The sequence below is a fragment of the Brassica napus genome, chromosome C2, assembly GCF_020379485.1.
Source record: "Brassica napus cultivar Da-Ae chromosome C2, Da-Ae, whole genome shotgun sequence".
Classification (NCBI taxonomy): domain Eukaryota; kingdom Viridiplantae; phylum Streptophyta; class Magnoliopsida; order Brassicales; family Brassicaceae; genus Brassica; species Brassica napus.
In genome coordinates, this window is record NC_063445.1 from 11104960 (window position 1) to 11121626 (window position 16667).

At 33.6% G+C, this 16667-nt stretch overlaps 3 protein-coding genes and 1 long non-coding RNA gene across 4 annotated transcripts; all 4 read left to right on the top strand.

Moving 5' to 3' along the window:
- The first annotated feature begins 395 nt into the window (after window positions 1–395).
- On the top strand, window positions 396–2106 carry LOC125582179. The gene is made up of 4 exons (XM_048748736.1): window positions 396–475; window positions 560–636; window positions 1312–1655; window positions 1768–2106. The coding sequence occupies exons 1-4, from the start codon at window positions 396–398 to the stop codon at window positions 2104–2106; spliced, it is 840 nt and encodes a 279-aa protein (XP_048604693.1).
- Window positions 2107–6167: 4061 nt separating this feature from the next.
- Window positions 6168–8641, top strand: LOC106380940 (stomatin-like protein 2, mitochondrial). Its single transcript, XM_013820790.3, is given in 10 exon segments — window positions 6168–6408; window positions 6494–6737; window positions 6825–6974; window positions 7233–7290; window positions 7366–7458; window positions 7591–7689; window positions 7788–7879; window positions 8165–8224; window positions 8333–8412; window positions 8414–8641. Coding segments are annotated over 10 exon segments (1065 nt in total). The 5' UTR covers window positions 6168–6268; the 3' UTR covers window positions 8463–8641.
- A 228-nt stretch (window positions 8642–8869) lies between these two features.
- On the top strand, window positions 8870–9757 carry LOC106377883 (translation initiation factor IF-2). Its single transcript, XM_022695974.2, has 2 exons — window positions 8870–9229; window positions 9322–9757. Exons 1-2 carry the CDS (start codon window positions 9119–9121, stop codon window positions 9598–9600), a joined length of 390 nt encoding a protein of 129 aa, XP_022551695.2. The 5' UTR covers window positions 8870–9118; the 3' UTR covers window positions 9601–9757.
- Window positions 9758–12865: 3108 nt separating this feature from the next.
- LOC125581564 lies at window positions 12866–15399 on the top strand. Its single transcript, XR_007319171.1, has 9 exons — window positions 12866–13286; window positions 13369–13406; window positions 13488–13559; window positions 13756–13843; window positions 13922–14010; window positions 14305–14446; window positions 14578–14677; window positions 14767–14858; window positions 14968–15399. It is a non-coding gene; the product is annotated as an uncharacterized LOC125581564 (long non-coding RNA).
- Window positions 15400–16667: the final 1268 nt, after the last annotated feature.

A 16667-nucleotide genomic window follows, 5' to 3' on the forward strand; every position in this document is an offset into this window, starting at 1 on the left:
AAACGAAACTAAACAGAATCCTTAGAGCATCCTTAGAGCATCATTATTGCCGTATTTAAAGGGGTATCTTATGGTAAATGGTAATTAAAATAAATGAAAAACACATAATTAAGGAGGAGCAGTGTCTTAATATGGGGACGGAAGAGCCGTATGTTCGTGGACACGTGTACGCGTGTGGGAGCCCAGAGGAGCGGTATCTTCCTTCGTCGTCGTTTCACTCTTCTCTCTCTCTCTCTCTCTCTCTCTCTCTCTCTCTCTCTCTCTCTCTCTCTCTCTCTCTCTCAAGTTCTCTCCATGCGACGAAAATGGCGACTCTCTCTCTCTCTCTCTCTCTCTCGGTGGCTCCTTAACGAAACGGCTCCGGCTGTCTCCGCTTCTGTCGTCGACGAAGGAAAATGGTGTTTCTGTCCCTCGCCGTGGTTCTCCTCGACGTCAACGGTCCTCTATCTCTCTGTCTCTCTCCGCGAATCGAAAGGTAAAGGTGTTCTTGTGGTGTTCAATCATGCATGTGTTTGATTAGGCTTCTTCTTGTTCTGATCGAATGTTTGATATGTTTTAGTGGGTTAGATTCTGTCTCTCGGTGGCTCTCTACGGCGGCGACGGAGCTCTCTGCGGTGGGTCGGTTCGAATCAAGGGGTAAACCTTCTGTTTCATGTTCTTGAATCAAGCATGTCTTAGATTGTGGTTTTTCTGTCAGGAGATTGATTTTATAGTTGTGTTCGATACTGTCTGTGGATTGATTTGTTTGTTGTGTTTGATCGATTGACATTTGTTTGGTGCTACTTTATTAATATTGATTTGGTTTCTGGATGTTGATTCAATTTTTTGTTTCTGTCTTTGTGTTCTGGGATGGATGGATGGATAAAATACGCTTTGATTTTTTTCTGTGGAATGAGACACGAGGAAGGTTCTTCGAACAAAGGACTCCAATTATAATACATGTTAGTGTTACGATTCTGTGATGAATTGAGTTAGTTTATGTGATGAATTGAGTTAGGTTCTGTGATGAGTTGGTTGTCTCTTGTGTGATTAATGGTTAGCTAGAAATTGTGTGATGAGTTTAGTTAGCTTCTTCTGTGATGGTTTGAGTTGGTTCTATTCTCTTGTCTGAAACGAATTGGTTGTTCTTAGTGTTACATTCTCCTCTTTCTCCTATGTCTTTTCTTTCTCCGCTTTCTCCTCTTTCTCCTCTTTCTCCTCTTTCTCCTCTCTCTTTCACTTCGGAAATGGATTTCAATCCATTTGAGGACTCTTCAAGTTTTGTTGAACTATTAAATAGTCAACAAAAAATTGTCTTTGGTAACGTATCAGATACCGTTTCCCTCTCATCATCAGAAGTTCCTAAAAATGGTGGCAAGCCTCGTGCAGAGCGTAAGAAACGAAGGACCTGGACGCCAACATATGATATAGTGCTAATCAGCTCCTGGCTAAACACTAGCAAAGACTCTGTTGTTGGGAATGAGCAAAAGTCAATCGCCTTCTGGGAGCGAGTTGCAACATACTTCTCGTGTAGTCCTAAGCTTGCGGGCTGTGAAAGACGAGAGGGATCTACATGCAAGCAACGTTGGCACAAGCTAAATGATCTAGTTTGCAAGTTTTGTGGGGCTTATGAAGCAGCTACCAGAGAGAAAAGCAGTGGTATGAACGAGAATGATGTTCTAAAATTATCCCACGAGATCTTCTTCTCCAACCATAAAAAGAGGTTCACACTTGAACATGCTTGGCATGAGCTTCGCCACGACCAGAAGTGGTGTGAACTGTCTACAGCTAAAAATGAAAGCAGCTCGAAAAGGAGAAAGTGTGGGGATGGTTCACATTCTGCAAGCTATGCAAGTAAATGAAAATGATGCTGCTGTAGACGATGAGGGAACGAATCGTTCCCTAGGTGTTAAGGCAGCAAAGGCCCGTGGAAAGAGGCCGGTGGTTGAGGGGAAGGAGTTGTCTGACTTCCAGTCTATGTGGAGCCTCAAGAAGGCGGATTTGCAACTGAAGGAAAGGCTCTCCAGGATGAGGATGCTTGAGAGTCTTGTTGCAAAGCAAGCACCGTTAGCTGATTATGAAGAAGCTTTGAAGAAGAAACTCATAGCTGAGTTGATTCCTAGTTAGCTTAAGTGTAACTCTCCGCCATGTTCTTGTTCTGTTTAAGTTTCATGTTAAGTCTTGTTGCATCTTCATCTTTAATTTTCATGTTAAGTCACGTTATGTATAATTTCATGTTGGTTTCTCTGCTTATGTATAATGTTCTCTAGTCTTAATATAAACGCTTGTCTTAATATAATGTTCTCTGGTCTTGTTCTTAAAACTGTGTTTATATTAATGTTCAGGTTAATGATTTGATCTCAGTTTCTGGTTCTACATAAATTTATTTAAAATGTTCAGGTCTTGTTCTTAAAACTGTGTTTATATTAATGTTCATGTCTTGTTCTTCTTAATTGCAGGAGAATTGGTCGATGACAGAAAAGAGAAGGATCACAGACTTGTTGTTTGAAGTGGTGTAGTGTCAGATCATAGCTGAAAAGAGACAAGTATAAAGAAGATCTATATAGATCAGAAACGTGAGAAGGATCACAGACTTGTTGTTTGAAGTGGTGCAGTGTCATGGACCTGTTGTGTCAAGTCGTGTAGTGACAAGGATTACGGACTTGTTGACTTGTGTCTTGTACTCTTGTTGTGTCTTGTACTGGTTGTGTCTTGTTACTCTTTGGTTTGGAGTGTCTCGAACAATTGTACAAAAGCTTGTGACTTGTAATTGCACTTTGTATTCTCGTTTCTATATATTGCACTTTGTAAGACGTATATCACTACTCACATATCTCTCGACTTGTAAATCATTTATAAACTCTCAACACTCTATATATTCTCTCTTTTATCTTTCTTCCTTTCATCACAAGTTTCTTAAACAAACTCTCAAGTCTCTCTATATTCTCTCTTTCATCACAAGTTTTTACAACTTTTTAATCACCCCTATGGCTTCTTCTTCTCAAAACACTCTAGATGAGGAGTTTGATGAGCTCTTCGATCAACAATTTGATCAATATTTTGATAAAAGTTTACTATTCAAGGTGATCGAGAAGAACGAAGAAAAAAAAGAGAAAAAAGCGAGTTTATATCGAAAGAAATCATGAAGAAGGGCATATTCGTTTATGAAATGATTATTTCAGTGAAACTCCAACGTATCCTGATAATTTTTTCAGACGCCGTTTTAGAATGAACAAGCCATTGTTCATGCACATTGTTGATCGACTCTCCAACAAAGTTGAATATTTTCGGGAAAAGAAAGATGCTCTCGGAAGGATTAGTCTCTCTCTCCTTCAAAAGTGTACTGCAGCCATTCGTGTCTTGACGTATGGTTCCGCAGCTGATACGGTCGACGAATACCTCCGGCTCGGTGAAACAACAACTCGGTTATGTGTGGAAAATTTTGTAGAAGGGATAATATATTTGTTCGGCGATGAGTACTTACGAAGACCCACACCGGCTGATCTTCAACGTCTACTTGATGTTGAAGAGTATCGTGGATTTCCCAGGATGATAGGAAACATCGATTGTATGCATTGGGAGTGAAAGAATTGTTCCACCGCTTGGAAAGGGCAATATTCTCGTGGTTCGGGTAAACTAACAATCGTTTTAGAGGCGGTTGCTTCATATGATCTTTGGATATGACATGCGTTCTTTGGACCTCCAGGTACCTTAAATGATATCAATGTTCTTGATCACTCACCTGTTTTTGAACATAATAAAAGGTCAAGCTCCGAATGTCACTTTCACCGTCAATGGAAGAGAGTATCATATGGCTTATTATCTCACCGATGGTATTTATCCGAAATAAGCAACTTTTATCCAATCTATTCCTATACCACAAGGTCCGCAAGCAGTTTTATTTGCTCAACGTCAAGAAGCTGTCCGAAAAGATGTCGAGCGTGCTTTTGGAGTCTTGCAAGCTCGCTTTGCCATTGTTAAAAATCCAGCGTTGTTTTAGGATAAAGCCAAAATTGGGAAGATAATGAGAGCATGTATCATACTCAATAATATGATAGTACAAGACGAAGGAGATGAATACACTCAATTTGATGTTTCAGAGTTCCAACAAGGAGAAGACCACGGAAGTTCACATGTCGACCTCACGTATTCTACAGATATCCTTTCAAATATCGCAAATATGATGGGTGTTCGAACAAGGATTCGTGATAGACAAATGCATCAACAACTAAAATATGATTTGGGTGAACATATTTGGCGTAGATTTGGACGTGACGAAGACAACAACTGATCTCTGATGCTTCTTTCAAATAATTCTCATTTATTTTAATAATCTTTATTTTCATGTTTTTATTTATAAATCTATGTTTAAAATGTACTCTTTTACTTTGTTTTATTTAATAAAAAACAAAAAAATTAATAAAAATTGTTTAATATTATTTTATTTATAAGAACCCCGAAATAAGAAACTTGCAATGGAGACATAAAAATCGCACGTTTCTTAACTAGGTCTCTTAATCAACTTTATTCCTAAAATACTATAAAAAAATAATTAAGAGACCCATTTTGGGTTTGTGGGATAAAGATGCTCTTAGAGCATAATTAACTCCGGTCTCTTAGCCCGAGTTCTTAACTCATGATTTGACATTTTTTGTTTTTGTTTTTGTTTTTACACTTTTCGACTAAGAGACGGCTCTTATATCTCCTATTTAAGAGACGGTTCTTAGCTTTTAACTAAGAAAAACTAAGAACCGTCTCTTAAATAAGAGATATAAGAAAGCCGAAAAGTGTAAAAAAAAATATCAAATCATAAGTTAAAACCTCAAATAAGATATCAGGGTTAATCATGCTCTTAATGAGTAGAACTCCACTTTCAATATGTAGTCTATAAAATATTATTATCTTAGTGTGACTCGTGACCAAAGAAATGAGGAGGAACACTATGTTCCTTAATATTCTTTAAACTTTTTACCATTCATGAGGAATATGTTTTCTTTTTCACTCATTTGTTTGTAGAGAATTATAGAACAAATCAATTCCTCATTAATTTTGATAAGAAACTATCGTTCGTCGTCATTCTTAAAATTTTATTTTTACTCATTTATTTTTTATCTGTTTCTATTGTTCTTTATGATGGATACACGATAGTGTCTTTTTTCTAGTCAAATAATGATTTTAATTTTATCAAAAGTTGACCTACTAAAAATTAGACATGTGACTAGGATCTGTGTTTTACGGTATGTTAAAAGTTCTTTTTTAGATATTTCTTTCACAGGTTCTTTTTTTTTTTTTTTTTAATGTTACTTTTTGTTTAGGAACTGGAATAAAAACCCCACATTGAAGCTCCTCTTATCCAACAGAATCACTATTTAAAATAACACAAAAACAACGAGCAAAAAGGATAAAATATTCATGAGATATTAGGGTTGATGAGAAAACAAAGAGATTAACAATGGTTTAAAAAACTTGTTGTTAGTATCGAGCATTATATAAGGAAGAATAAATTAACCATACGCTTTGGATCTTCTGTAAAAACTAATTTAAGTTTGACTCACATATTTGCTCTCTTTCCTCTAAAGTATTGTACTTTGCTGATGTGTAAGAAGGGTGGAGGCTGATATGTCCATTATCTTGTGAATCTCCTAGCTAAAAACATTCTTAGTGTATATCTCTATAATTCTCTTTAAAACAATGATTTTTTATTATATAAGTAATTTTGCTTTGATATATTCCTCTATAATATAATTTTTTTTATTTAGATTATAATTCTTTATTTTAGATGAAAATAAAGATAAATGAAAATAGTATTTCACTATATTTTTTCCTAAAAATAAAAAACTTTATTTTACAGACATATACTAAAGTAAATTTACCTTTACAATAAAAAATATATTGTAGAGGAAAATATATAAATAAATATAAAATGAGCTAAAATAGTCAAAAAATTTATATAATATATCTGTTGAAAAAATAAATCTGGAAAAAATAAACAATAATAATACAAATGAACAAACGTGTCTAAAAAGAAATAAATTTGTTGAAGAAACGTGTTTAAAAAGAAAATAAATTTTGTTAAATAAGTAATAATCTCAAATAAAATAAATCGGTGTTTATCTGAAATGATCTGTCAAATGTCTTACCACATCCCCAAGTATTTTTCACAGTATATATATGTATGCTTGTCAACCAAAAAAAAAAAGAAATTTACAAATTGAAAAAAAAAAGCAAAAAGATTTAAAGAGGGTTTTTGTTACTCCTCCTCGAATTTGACACACGAGTTAGTTACACAATGAACCAAATAATCCGATCAAGATCCGTCGCCAACAATGCGGTAAGGTCCCTCCGTCAATCTCCACTAGTCTCCGGCGCCACAGCCACCACCACCCCAGTCCGCCACTTCAGCTCCTCCCCCGGTCATGCTTTCAACAGGTAAGAATCATTCGATTTCGAGTTTAACTAGGAGGAATCTTGGGGTTTCGGTCGGTTGATTATATGCGTTCGTTTGTTTATCTAGCTACAGAATCAATCCGCCGGCGAACTGGGGGATCCGGATCGTGCCGGAGAAGAAGGCGTGCGTGATCGAGCGGTTCGGCAAATACGCCAAGACTCTGGAGTCGGGGATCCACTTCCTTGTTCCCGGCGTGGATCGCATCGCTTACGTTCATTCCCTCAAGGAGGAGGCGATTCCGATTGGGAATCAGACTGCGATCACGAAGGATAACGTCAGCATCCACATCGATGGTGTTCTTTACGTCAAGGTTTGAGACATTCTTCTTTCTCTGTTTTTGGATCTTATGTTTGAGTTTTTCTTGGTTGATAATATGGGTGGGGGTTTTGTTTTGCAGATTGTGAATCCGCATCTGGCGTCTTACGGCGTTGAGAATCCAATCTACGCTGTTGTTCAATTGGCTCAGACTACAATGCGTAGTGAATTAGGGAAGATGACTCTTGACAAGACGTTTGAGGAACGAGATACTCTCAACGAAAAGATTGTGGTTTGTCTTCTCTTACATTAATGTAACTATTGATTCTTGGATGTCATGGTTAGTGATGTTAATGTGATATTTTAGTGGGTGTTGTTGGTAATGTTAGTACCTAAGATTGCAGCTGAGATGGTTTAGCTTTATTGTTCTATTAGTCATTGCTTGGTGTTGAGTTTAGTTTAGTTTTTTGTTAGATAAAAGTTTATAGGGGAATGCATTATGCGTTTGCTGTTTATATATGATGATTTTGAGATGGAATCATTCTTGCAGGAAGCTATCAATGTGGCTGCAAAAGATTGGGGTCTTGAATGCCTTCGTTATGAGATAAGTGAGTAACTTTTTTCTGTTTTGACTCTCTTTTGATGGATTCCTGTTACAAAATACATATGTGGTGTGTATCCAGGGGATATCATGCCTCCTAATGGAGTTAGGGTTGCTATGGAAATGCAAGCTGAAGCTGAACGTAAAAAGAGAGCTCAGATTCTTGAGTCTGAAGGTACATTTCCTTTGCAAACTTATGTCCTGTGATTGAACAGCCTGCTTGCTACTGCTCATTTTCTTTGCTAAGAAATAAATAACAAAGCCTGCTCAATTTGTTTCTCATAATCTGAATTACTAACTTGTAAAGGAGAACGCCAAGCCCATATCAACATAGCTGATGGTAAGAAAAGTTCTGTTATCTTGGAATCAGAAGCTGCCAAGATGGACCAAGTCAATCGAGCATCAGGTTAGTATTAACTATTTAGTTAGCATGAACGCATCATACTAATGTCAAGCCATTCCTCAATTTGTTTCATCACAAAAAAATTTTGTATGGCTTTCCAGGTGAGGCAGAAGCAATAATAGCTAGAGCAAAAGCAACAGCCAGGGGGCTAGCTATGTTATCTCAATCCCTCAAGGAAACTGGTGGTGTGGAGGTTAGTACATGAGATCAAACAGCTGTATCTTTACAAGATTTCCAAAGTTTTGAGCTTAATGAATTAACCTGATTACTTAGGGTGTAATACGATTAATGTGATCCTTCAAATGCAGTTTGGTTTCATACCTGGAGCCGCCAATGCATTAAGTCATATAACCTACTTTCACATAAATGATTCTCTCTTAGCTTCTAAATAGATGTTTCTGTGGCTTATTGGACTTTAAGTAAACTTGTTTTGCTTTCCAAACTAGGAACTCATGCTTAATCGTGGTGCAAAATGCAGGCTGCGGGTTTGAGAGTTGCGGAGCAATACATTCATGCTTTCGGCAACATTGCGAAGGAGGTAAATATTTACAAAACATACTGTACCAGATTTCATATACTTTTTTATATCGTCCACCGTTGGGGATATGAATCCAATAAGAGTAACTATTGTTCTTCTTCTTGATAGGGTACAACGATGTTGCTTCCGAGTTCTGCTGAAAATCCTGCAAACATGATCGCTCAAGCTTTGACAATGTACAAAAATCTCGTCCCCAAGGGTGGTCTCCAAGAAACTTCAGCAGTGGAACCTCTCCTAAAGAGGAATAGGTGACGTGTGGTAGAAGAGAACTAGGAACAATAATAATAATTGTTTTGACCTGGGAACAGCTTTTTAGTATGATATGAGAAACTCTAATTTTCGAAGGGAGATTTTGCATAGGTTTTGGTTTGATAACATTGGTTTTTTCTTCTTTTACATCATATCATTTCAACCGCATTGCTTGCCATAGTAAATCCGTATCTTTATAACAATAAGCTGCCCGACTCTTGTTTTGTTTTTCTTGTTTGTTCTTTCTCTGTTTCTATTGGGTTGCTAATGGCAGAAGGAAAGCCTGTGGCAAGTTTGTGAGGCTGTAAAAGTAACTGTGGCTAAAACGTAAACTTAGAATAAAGGTTGAAGTTTGTTTCTCCTGTTTAATAGGTCGTTAACAGAGAAGAGCCTCAGAGAATCTATGGTGACGTGAAGAAAATTTAGTCTTTTCCTGAAATAGCGTTTGTCTTGGGTGTCCTTACAACCACTATATATATCTCTTTGTTGCCTTCTCCTACATTTGCTCAGCCTCTAATAAGTAAAAACAGTTTTGGCTTTTTTTTTTTTAAAAAAAAGGATCAGAAAAGGAGTTTCATTGTTAGCTCCACAGCTCTTCCCATTGTAACTTGTCTTTGTTTCAAACCGAACCTTTCGTTAAACAACATGGGAGGCTGTGCGAGCAAACCTAAGGAGTCTGATATCCTTGAAACCTCTGCCGTGACTGAAAACGCCGTCGTGGAGTCCAAGAATGTGGAGTCCGAAGCCGTTTCTCAGGTTTTGTGGATCAAATATATCATTTTGGTTTTGTGGTAATGTTTCAGGTGAAAGATGTGTGATTCTTTTTCTACTTTCGTGGCGATTTACAGGAGAAGGCAGATGAAGTTCTTGCAGAGAAGAAGGAAGTGTCTGCTGTAGATGGAGCAGAGACACAGAAGGAAGCTGAACCAGCCAAACCGGCTGAGGCTGAGGTAGCCAAACCTGTCGAGGCAGAACCAGCCAAGCCTGCCGAGGCTGAGGCAGCTCCAGAGGCTGTGAAGACTGAAGCAACTGTCAAAGCTGTTGATGAGACTGAGCCACCAAAACAAGAGGAGGCTGCACCAGCCAATGACACCAAAACCAAGGAAGAGACTCTTGTAACCCTTTAATTCTCAAAATCATTTCTCTCAAATCTCAATTCATATTTGTATGTTTGTCACCACTGTTGCATTGCTATTTGTTGTAACATGCACCTCTTATGAAACGACCAACTTGTTGTGATTTGTAATCTCTCCTTACAATATCTATCACATTGTGATTAGTCTTTATGTGATATATAAACGTGCTTATGTTACTAATAATCCTCGGCGTTCGGCTTAGGTAGGTAATTTGAGAATTTTTTTGGTTTTTCACTTCTTGTAACCTTTTTGTTCGGACAGGTTCAGTTACCTTTCAATTCGGTTTGGGGTGGATATTTCTATCGAGAATCAGTAAGTATCCGAAAATTTATCGGTTTTCGGTATTTATTATTTTTGTGTTCAAAGTTTTCAAACTATATAAAAATATTTAAACTGTCGAAATTACCAAAAAATTCAACTCGAATCTATACTAATAAAAGAGACCTTTTGAGGCTCCATGGAGCGTCCACATCAGCAAAAAAAAAATCTCCCGAAAGATGACACGTGGCATAAAATATAGTTTTATATTTTAATATTACTAATTTCGAAAATTATAAATAACATGTAAACATACAGTATAAAAAACGGAAAAACTACATTAAACATATGTAAGATTACCATTTTTCACGTAAAAAAAAATACGGCTTATCTCCATAATGTAACATTACCGTTTTATAAAAAAAAAACAAAAAAATTATATATAATTTCGAAAATAATAAATATATGTAAACATACAAAATAAAAATGAAAATACTACATTAAACACATGTAAGATTACCATTTTTCACTAAAAAAAAGATGGCTTATCTCCATAATGTAACATTACTATTTTGTAAAAAAAACATTATATATACAGTAAATGCACAATTTTTAAAATATGGAAAGAGTACATTAAATATTAAACATCTATTTTAAAATGTAAAATATAGATATTAAGTAAATAGAAAGTATAAGAAAAAGAAATACACAACTTAAAAACAATGGAAAAAGTATATTAATATTTAAACATCTATCTTAAAATGTAAAATATAGATATTACGCAAATAGAAAGTATAAGAAAAGGAAATACACAATTTAAAAAAATGGAAAAAGTACATTAGTATTTAAACATCTATCTTAAAATGTAAATCTATCTTAAAATATAAAATTATTAGTAAATAGAAAGTATAAGAAATAGAAATACACAATATAAAAAAAAAATAATAAGTAATATATAATATAAGTAAATACGTAATTTAAAAATGGAAAATTACATTAAGATTTAAAAATATATCTTAAAATTTAAAATATAGATATTACGTAAATAGAAAGTATAACAAATGCAAAATATACAATTTAAAGAAAATAGAAAATATACATTAATATTTAAACATCTATCTTAAAATGTAAAATAGAGATATTAAGTAAATAAAAAGTACAAGAAATAGAAATACATATACAGGAAAATAAATAATAAGTAAATAATGTAAATATATAATATATGAATTATATATATAATAATAAGTAAATACACATTTTTTATAAAAAAATGGAAAAAGTTCATTAAGCATTAAACTTCTATCTTAAAATGTAAAATATATAATATAAGTAAATACACAATTTTTAAAAAATGGATAAAGTACATTAAGATTTAAATACATATTTTAAAATATAAAATATAGATATTACGTAAATAAAAAAATATAAGAAATGGAAATAAACATTTAAAAAAATGGAAAAAGTATTTTAAGATTTAAACATCTATCTTAAAATGTACATCTATCTTAAAATGGTAGTAAATTATATAAAAATGGAAATACCACATTAAACAAAAGAAAATAAAAATGTATAGTTTTACATCAAAAAAGTCCCTATAAAATTCATTATTCCATCAACATCAACCTCACACTATCAAGGAAAACTTCAAAGCACTCGAGCAAAAAAATGGTTCCACCTTCAACTCTTGCCGTTCCAAAAACCTTTAATGACCTTGAAGGAGATTTTTTATAACTACGAACTTTTTGTTAGGTAGATTCATTGTTGGGAAACCCGCAACTTCCAAAAGCCAAACTTATTCATGGGAATTGAATTGCTTTTCATAGACTCAAAGGTATTCTTACAAATTTAAATTAATCTAATCCATAATTTTATTGTTAATATTCATACTAACTCTTTCATGATCAAACAATTACTGTTAATAACCATTCAAACGTTTATCCCGAAACACTTCTTTCCTCGCCGAATCAGGTATTGGTTCATGTTGGTTTAGTATTTTTTTGGTTTATTAACCAGTTTAGGATGGTCCTATTGTAAATATAATTTAAGTTGGTTTAGCATATATTATGCTTAAAATAACTTAAATTAAATAATAGTAATATTATCCTTAAAATATAATTTTAGAGAGTTTTCAAATATAGTTTACAGAATATTATAGGTGATGAATTTAATTTATTAAATTCGTTTATTACTTAAAACTAAGTTTTTTTGAAAAAACATACTGAGTTATAAATATCAATGCTGGATTGGTGAGTATAACATGAAGATAAAAATATAAATATTTCATTTTCAAGATAAAAAATTCAGCTTTTATTTAGTTACTCAATATATAATATCTTAAATTATTTTTTAAAAAATATACATAATTTATATATATAGATTAATCTTCCAAACTTAAACTATTATATTATATATTAATAATGTTTTTAAATAAAAATAATTTCTGATTTAAAAAAAATAAAAACAACAAAAGGTTATTTTCAAATAATGGATGTAATTTACATTATACTATCATTTAACAAGTATTAGATACGTTTTGATATATCATTATTTTTTATTTCAAGAAAAAATTAATTGTTAAACATCAATATCATCTAGGTTAAGTATACTAACAACACAAATTCAAACATCACAAAAAATATTTACATAAACGTTATAATACAATAATTTAATCAAAAAATACAATTCAAAAAAACAATATTCAAAAGAATAGTTATATACTAAATATCTGAAAAATCAAAGATTTTTTTGCTAAAATTGTACTTACCTGGCCAAGGAGATCGACCATCTTTTTACGGATCGATCGATTGTTGAGCATGTGGTCGATCCGAAAATACTATGCAGTTTAATTAAATATCTAAAACATTTATTACAACACTCAATATATAGTTTTGCTAAATATGATAACTAGATAGCCAAGAAAATTACAAAAAAATATTTAAATAGTAAAAAATACGTTAATTTAACGTGTTAAAATTTAAAAATAAATTTTAATTATGACATGCATCTTAACATTTATATAAATATATATCATAACCTAAATATAAATAATTTAACAACTTAAATTAGAAAAAAATAAAAATACCGGGCGTAGTCCGGGTTAATCCCTAGTCTATATTATAATAGGAGAGTTTTTGTTCTCTCCTAAGCATGTCCACGTGGCATATTGTGGGATCCAACCGGGTTTTATTTTTTTATTTATTTTTATTAACCAATTCTTTTTCCTCACGACCGTGCATATCCTTTTCACCTCTTTCTCTCTTCTCGAACATTCACGCTCTCTTCCTCTCCCGGTGGTCCCAGCGGCGGCGCCACGAGGCAGTTCTCTCCGGTTTATGTAGTGGATCTGGGTTCATGGGTTTCGACCTCGGTTCTGGATCCGGCCCGGTTTATCCAATCGACGTTATGTCTCACGATGATATGTCAGTTTTAAAACTTTCTTCTGTGTGTTTTAGTAGTTATTATAATCGATAGATTCTGATCGATTTGTTTGCGTCATTGCAGAGATGGTTATTCTGTTCCTGTCATTAAACCCCAACATGGTGAGTTCTTCTAAATGCTCTCCCATCACATTTTTTTTATGTCTATCACCCAGTTAAATTAAATTGTTTTGCTTTCTACAGAAGATGACGACATCTCAAAGATGCATCATGAATTTGAGCGGACGAAACAGATGCCTAAGATGAATCCTCAAGGTTTGCCATTGAGTACTTTTAGGGATATATGTTAATTAGAATCTCAGATTGGATACATATAAGTTTACTGATATGACTGTGATTACCCATCACATTGATCCTCTTACTTGCATAGTTGCACAGTTTAATTCCAAGAAGCACATGGTTAATGAGGTTATCTATATGACCTTTTGCTTTGCTGTTCATGTTTTTACAGACTTGAGTATTTCTTGAGAAGTATATGAGCTCCAGTCTTGCAGTTTTGTTATAGTTTCTGTGCAGAAAACTATTTTGGTTGTCGTAAGGTATTGCTAATCAAGAAAATTTCTTTCTTAATTGCTGCTTTGTGATAATGATCTCTCACCATTTATATGATTGTGCAGCTTAGTAGTACGGAGAAAAAAAAGAGTACATGTGTCGTGATCAAATGAGAGGTCATGTGTGATTAATGGACTTCTTATGTTTGAGCAAGGTCAGTTTACATACCTTTTAAGCGATTTGGTCAGAGTAAAATTGTAGGCATAGATGAATTTTAATCCTAAAATTCAGAAAAACATCCATCCACCACATATCTATGTACTTGCAAGCCAAATTCCCCTGGAAAATTAAAATTTTTCTTAAATTTAGGTTCATCTCTTAAAATGGGTTTCTATCGTCTAGCCTATACATATTTTTTTCATTCCAAGAGATGTGTATTATATATCTTATTTTGGTAAGGATTTTCTGATGAAGGCAACTCATATAACAATTAACAAGTGCGTTGCAGAGAAAATATGGCAAGCCGCACCAGGAGTTTGTGAACATTCTATGCACATACAAAGACATATTTGAGCTCCGAAAGCGAGTCGAAGCATTTGATTTGCAGTATGAAATGCATGCTTCTAGCTACCAGAGAGATTGTTTACGCAGTAAGTATTTCTCCACCATCATCTTAAGATTGCTCCTGTTACAGTTATGTCTCCCATCAACAAGTTTTGCTGTTTAACTTAGCTGAACCAAGCAACGTCTGAGACTGATCTTCCATTGTCGTATAACACAGTTAACAGAGGACTTCTGAATTATAAGTTTTGATGCCTAAAACTCTATAGAATATGATCACCATTGAGCCCAACGGTTTTCTCTTTTTGAGTCACTCTCAGGTTCTTTCACCTTTTTGTTTCACAATTTTCTTAATCTTTTCATTCATAATTATAGATGATTTGACGTAGTGTTGATACTGTTGTGACAGATTGGATGCTTGACAGTGCTTCCGGCTATTTTTACAACCAGACCAATGGTCTGCACTATGAGGTTCTGGATTCAATTACAGTGACTCAATAGGTACGTAACAATCTGAGTTTTTTTTTGTTCGTTCGGACAGAATTGAATCAATTTCTTTCTTCGTGTGGGATTACACTGATAATGAAAAAAAAATGTTGGGTGACACAAGATGAAGCATACTATGCAGTTAAAGAAAACGTGGCAAGAGGCAACCAAGAGAAGTGTGCCTAGGATGGCTGGTTCTACTTTATGGAGTAAGTCCAGTGTTGCAAGATATCTTTTTATAGCGTGCCTACAAGCTTCTTCAAGGAGGATGTCTTTTTAGTGGCACAAGATCAAGAAATCTGCTTCGGAATGTTTCATAACCGATGGAAACTTTTAATGCAATGCATGTGTAGGAGTGACAGAGTGCGAGTATTATGTATTTTAAATCCCCACTACATACTTTTTGGATTCTATGCATTGCATGTTGTATGAATGAGAGTAACTTTGTATGTATTTTAAATTCCCACTACTCTATTTTATAATTCCTTAGAATCAGTGGTGAGAGCCAATCTTTGTATGTACTTTTTTTTAGTCATGTATATAACAGATAAATCTCAAATCTCATACTAGGTAAAAAATTGAATCCCATTTATTCGTCCGTTCACACATATTATACACACACATCCAAGTAAGATAAAGTGTCTCGGATTCTCTCACTTGGTTTGAATTGTCCTTATTATTATCCTTTAAGAATTACTTAATTTGGTTTTATCATTGTATGCATAAAATTAACAAATATACAACCGAGACGACAAATTTAATTTCAAAGTAACATAAATTTCATAATTTTGATTTTCTTTTAGTTTGGATAAAATTTTGTTTAGTTTTACAGATTTAAAATGTACATTATTTAGTTTTCCAAAAGTATAGTCACCTACAACAATATTTAAATTTGCTCCACTTTACATTTTTTTTTTGTAAAAAAGTATCCACACATGTTTAAAAAAAATTGTAAAAGAAGATTATATACAAAAATTTGACTAATTGCTTGATTGGTTTAGACAAGCAGTTCCGTTTTCTTATTTTACATAAAATAGAAAAAAATGAATTCAATATTACAACAAAATCAAGCTCTAATCAGAGACACAACATAATGCATCCGTTTGTTTTTGGCCATGATATTTATGTTTTTTTTATTTGAATCATAATGAACCAAAAGTTAGAAAAAACATTAAAAATTGGTTCAAATAAAGAATTTAGACGAAAATTTATGATCATGGCAGATGAAGGCGTCTTTGTGCTTGGGGTCTATCTACAGTCCTACGGAGGCTCTGGATGGTACAACTGAGCGGATTCACAAAACTTTTTGCAAGACCGGTCAATCAAATACAAACTTCCTCAGTTAAAAGTTTATGTAAAACTAGATATAATTTTCCACTACCTACAAAAGATTTAGTACTCCACTGACCACATAAGCACCCTAGACCTTATACTATAAATAGGTTTAGTTGCAAGCAAAGTTAATGCAGTACAATAAGATGAGCCATAAATCATTATGAATAGTTAGGTAACTGTGCGGAAATTAGAAGAAGAACGTACTAGAAAGAAAGCTAAATGGTGTTCAAAAGCAACGAAAACGTATATCAACTTCATGAAATATTCATTACTTAATAGAACTAAAAACATTCCAACATGTTGGATAGCCAAACCATCTTAAAAATTGATAAAAATATATTATGAAGGAGCTGGATAACACTGGCTGCCACTACATTCAAATCAACATGATTTAAAAATAATACATCAAAACCAAAATTATTAATTAGCAACAAAATAGCAAACACAAAACAACAACCAAAAGATTAACGCATATCCTTTTTGGGTTAT